Source organism: Ananas comosus, unplaced genomic scaffold (assembly GCF_001540865.1).
Source record: "Ananas comosus cultivar F153 unplaced genomic scaffold, ASM154086v1, whole genome shotgun sequence".
NCBI classification, from domain to species: Eukaryota; Viridiplantae; Streptophyta; class Magnoliopsida; order Poales; family Bromeliaceae; genus Ananas; species Ananas comosus.
In genome coordinates, this window is record NW_017891796.1 from 1 (window position 1) to 4,731 (window position 4,731).

The following is a 4,731-nucleotide window of genomic DNA, read 5'->3' on the forward strand; positions in this document are numbered from 1 at the left end:
AAATACCCCAACAATGGCTAAGTTGGAGGTATTTGTATTAGACACGGTGAACCATTCACCGTGTCCAATTATTTGTATTGGACACGGTGAATGGTTCACCGTGTCCAATACAAATATTTCGATCTTAGCTATTTTGTATTGGACACGGTGAATCATTCACCGTGTCCAATACAAAAACTTTGTATTGAACACGGTGAATGATTCACCGTGTTCAACTTAACCATCTGGCCCAGCCCCGCCCGCGTGGCGCTGACGTGGCGCTTGCGTGGCGGGGCCAGGGCCATTTTTGCAAATAAATTTTTGACAGGGCCAATTTTAAAAAAAAAATTTGTAAGGGGGCTATTTGTAAAAAAAGCCCTTGTAGAATTTACTAACTTTTTTTAATTTTTAGAAAAAAAAAATGATAGGATTTATAAAGAAAATGTGACTTCTCTATTAGTAAAGTTGTAGGAATATAATACAAAGTTGATAATCGAACTAGCATTAATGTAGAAAGTATTAAAATATTCTTTAAACCTCAGGATGGCGTGTAACGTGCAAAGATGTACTTATTAATTTGGCTGCACATGCTATTGTTTTCAACTGACAGAGCTGTTCGTTGGGAGGAATTCTACACTGTCACACTTACACCACGTCATTAATAACAAGCCAATCACATTCCTTCTTTTCAAACAAAAGTACAATAAAAATACTTTTTTACAATCATGATGGGACATATATTCTTAAAAGGATTAATTTGATTGATTTGTTACGCCACGTTACTAATATAACCGTTGCATTCTAGAATTTTTCGTTCGTTGGAAGGTCACATCAATTGTCTCTGTCATTGCTGATAAAATAACATGGTATGAGTCAACCCAAAGCCCTATCTTCTTCTGAATCAAGAGCAGCAGAATAGATCTCTGGCCATAGCTGAACTCGAAACATTTTGCAAAGCAAGAAGAATTTGATCGAGCACCATCACCCAAATGGCGACGCTGGACGCTCTTTTCGGAAACTGCTCAGAGAAGCTCGCTGCTTTAATCCAGGATGAGGTGGCGATGATTCTCGGAGTGAAGGAAGAGCTCCGGAAGCTGCAGAGGAGGATGAAGCGGATCGACGGCGCACTGAAGAAAGTAGAGCGGGAGAGGACCGAAGATGCCGCTTGGTTGAATGAGCTGCAAAGTATCTTGCATGAAGCGAACGATGTCTTTGACGAACTCAGGTATGAGCTGCCGTCCGCATCTTCATCAGTTCTGTCGATTCTCTGCTGCCTTCCTATATTCTCTTTCTTCAACTCCATTCGAGTTCGTCACAACTTAGCCGAGAGAATTAGAGACCTCAACAATAGAATCGATGCGGTTGCGAAGGACCAGTGGATCTTTAATCTTGAGTCGGTAAATGCGACGGTGGGTCGAGTGGCGAGCATGTCGTCCACGCGCGAGACTTGTGAGATCATGGAAGCCGACGTCGTTGGGAGAGAGATCGAAGATGCTACCGACGTATTGGTCGAGATGATAGTCGCGAACAACCGACGGAATTTTCAAGTGATTGCTGTAGCAGGCATGGGAGGGATCGGCAAGACCACGCTAGCTCAGAAGGTGGACAACAATCCTAGAATCCGTGAGAACTTCCAGGTGAGAATTTGGATTTGCGTCTCCCAAAAATATTCAGCTGTTCAACTGCTACAGGAGATCACTCGAAAAGCAGGAGGCAGCCACGGAAGTGCCGAACGGGTTTTGGAACTGCTCCCTATTCTCAGCCGGACACTTGGAGGGAGGAGAATCTTTCTTGTGCTGGACGACGTATGGCGATCGAACGTATGGACCGATTTACTCCGAAACCCGCTACAAAATGGAGCAGCTAGAGGATGTGTTCTGGTGACCACGAGAGACCAGAACGTTGCGATGAGAATGGGTGCGAAACACATTCACCGGGTGGAGAAAATGTCTGTTGCCTCAGGCTGGGAGTTGCTTTGCAAGAAAACCTATCTAGAAGAAGAAGGAGAAGATGCGCAAAGTTTGAGAAGTGTGGGGGTTCAAATTGTTAACAAATGCGGCGGTCTTCCCCTTGCTATCAAAGTGATTGCCGGTGTCTTAACCACCAAGGAGAAAAGCAGAAAAGAGTGGGAGAAAGTTCTCAAAAGCAATGCTTGGTCTATGAGTGAGCTTCCTAAGGAATTCACAGGTGCTCTCTACTTAAGTTACGATGATTTGCCGCTTCATCTGAAGCAATGCTTTCTTTCGTTATGCCTTTACCTTGAGGATGATGTACACCGCATTTGGGATCTTCGCAGGATGTGGGTGGCAGAGGGGTTTGTCAAGCAAGAAGAAGGTTTAACAATGGAAGAGTTGGCCGAGCAATACTACTTCGAGCTAATACGTAGGAGTCTACTACAACCTGATCCTCGTCATGTGGATAAGAGCAGGTGCAAAGTACACGATCTCTTGAGATCTCTCAGTCAATATTTGTCACGAGATGAAAGTTACTATGGAGACCCACAGTCCTTGGATGCTACTGCAATCTCAAAGCTTCGCCGCTTGTCAATTGCTGGGAGCGGAGAGATTGTTACAATCCCTGGTCCGGAAACTGAGCAGCTACGCTTGAGCACTTTACTACTAATTAAGAGTCCACCTAGAATTGAGCGCAATCTTTTCTCTAGAGTTCCATACCTCCAAGTTTTAATTCTTAATGGAAAAGGGATAGAATGCGTTCCTGATAGTGTGGGAAATCTAATACACCTCCGATTGCTAGATCTTAATCGCACTAACATATCCAATCTGCCAGACTCTATTGGATTCCTAAAAAATTTGCAGACTTTAAACCTACGACATTGCAAATTTTTGAACACACTTCCAAGGAGCATCACTCGCTTATGCAGTCTTAGACGGCTTGGCCTTTCACGTACCCCTTTGAGATGTGTCCCTGAAGGAATAGGGAGACTGCAACTGCTCAATGACCTCGATGGATTCGTTATTAACGCAGATGTTAGTTGCAATACCGAACGAAACAGTTGGGACTTGGAAGAATTGAAATCACTTGGCCAACTAAGGTGGCTCAAATTATCTATCTTGGGGGGAAAACGGAACGCAAATTCTGTGCACTCCGCGGATGACCTGATAGTTCAACCGCCGACAGTAACTCATCCAAGGAATACGGCTTCTGTACTTGAAGGAAAAGCCTTCCTAAAAGAACTAATTATATTATGTAGACCACAGAAAAAGAGGGAAAAAGTGCTGCCATACACAGAGGAGGAGATCAGTAAGATTGAAGATATCTTTGAGAAATTGCACCCTCCAACTTGTTTAGAACGATTATGGATCCACAACTTTTATGGTCGGCATATTCTGAGTTGGATGCTGTCGTCATCTTTGGGTACTTATCTTCCTTATCTAACATCTGTGAATTTCAAAGGTTTGCCACTATGCCTACAACTTCCACCTCTAGGCCAGTTGCCACATCTGTGGTATCTCGGAATCGAAAATGCTTTTGCGATTGTAACTATTGGTCCAGAATTACTCGGTATTGGGGTAGGTGACGGGGTGCACGCAGCAACAGCCTTTCCTAAGCTTGAATTTCTTAATATGGTAAACATGCCTAATTGGGAAGAATGGTCCTTAGTTGGCAGTGAAACAGGAAACTCATCATCTCGCTCGCTGCGAGTTATGCCTCGTCTGGAGGTATTGTGTGTAATAGATTGCCCAAAACTTCGAGCACTTCCAAAAGGTTTGCAGCAACTCAGAGCACTCCAGAATTTGAAAGTTGAACGAGCTCATAGCCTAAGCGTAATTGAGGACTTCCTGTTCATAACTGAACTTATAATCATAAAGAATGGCTGCATGGAAAGGATTTCAAATCTTCCTGCACTAAAGAAGCTCACCATTTGCGGCACTCCGGCTCTAAAGTGCGTCCATAATTTGGCTGCACTACAACACCTAGAGTTGCAAGATTATTCTATGGAATCCCTCCCAGAATGGTTGTTGAGACTGGTCCAGCAACGGGCGCATCTTCACGACAAAAACCTCCAACTTGTGATTCGCTGCAGTGTCGCCGTAATTCAGAGATGCCTCAAGGGAGGGCATGACTGGCCCATCATCGAGTGCTTTTCTCATGTCCGCGCCTACACCAAAGATAGATCAGCATATCTGGAATATACCAAGCAAACTGGGTGCTATCGAACCAATCAATGAAAGTAACATCGGCAAAAACTTTCCTACTCTTCTCATTTTGTTTCTTTTCTTTATCGATTAGATGTTTTGTACTTCAAACTGTTATGTTGGTATTGTCTCAATTCCAAGGAGCTTTGGTTGTTCTTCTCAATAAAAATTCTGCTTCAATAATGGTGCTTCATTTCCATTATTCTAAAATTCCCTTCAGTCTGCCTTTTAAGTGAATTTTATTATCTTAAGATAAAATTATCTAGAACTTATTTGAACTATGGATCATTTTGAGTCAGCTATCCAATCTTTTAAAATTTTGATTTTACTATCAAATCTTTCAATATATTTATTTTGACTTAGTCAACAACATTTTAAATTCAAAATTTAAGTTAATTGGTTACTTCAATAAATTTATAGTTGCAAAAATTACATGAAGTATATATTGACTAAACCCGTAAAGATAAACGATGCATTCCAATTTTGAAGTTAAAACACCGTTGACTTACTCAAATCAAATAAATTGATAAATTAAATACTAAAATCAAAATTTTTAAAGAATAGATAGTCAACTCAAAATGATTTATAGTTTGTA

At 41.9% G+C, this 4,731-nt stretch overlaps 1 protein-coding gene across 1 annotated transcript; it reads left to right on the forward strand.

The window, feature by feature from the left end:
- Positions 1–906: 906 nt before the first annotated feature.
- On the forward strand, positions 907–4,169 carry LOC109705154 (putative disease resistance protein RGA3). The gene has a single exon (XM_020225904.1). It carries the CDS (start codon positions 969–971, stop codon positions 4,167–4,169), a length of 3,201 nt encoding a protein of 1,066 aa, XP_020081493.1. The 5' UTR covers positions 907–968.
- The last annotated feature ends 562 nt before the right edge of the window (positions 4,170–4,731 follow it).

Bases quoted from the DNA above. Each gene is read 5' to 3' on its own strand.
- LOC109705154 (XM_020225904.1), top strand. From the start codon at position 969: ATGGCGACGCTGGACGCTCTTTTCGGAAACTGCTCAGAGAAGCTCGCT.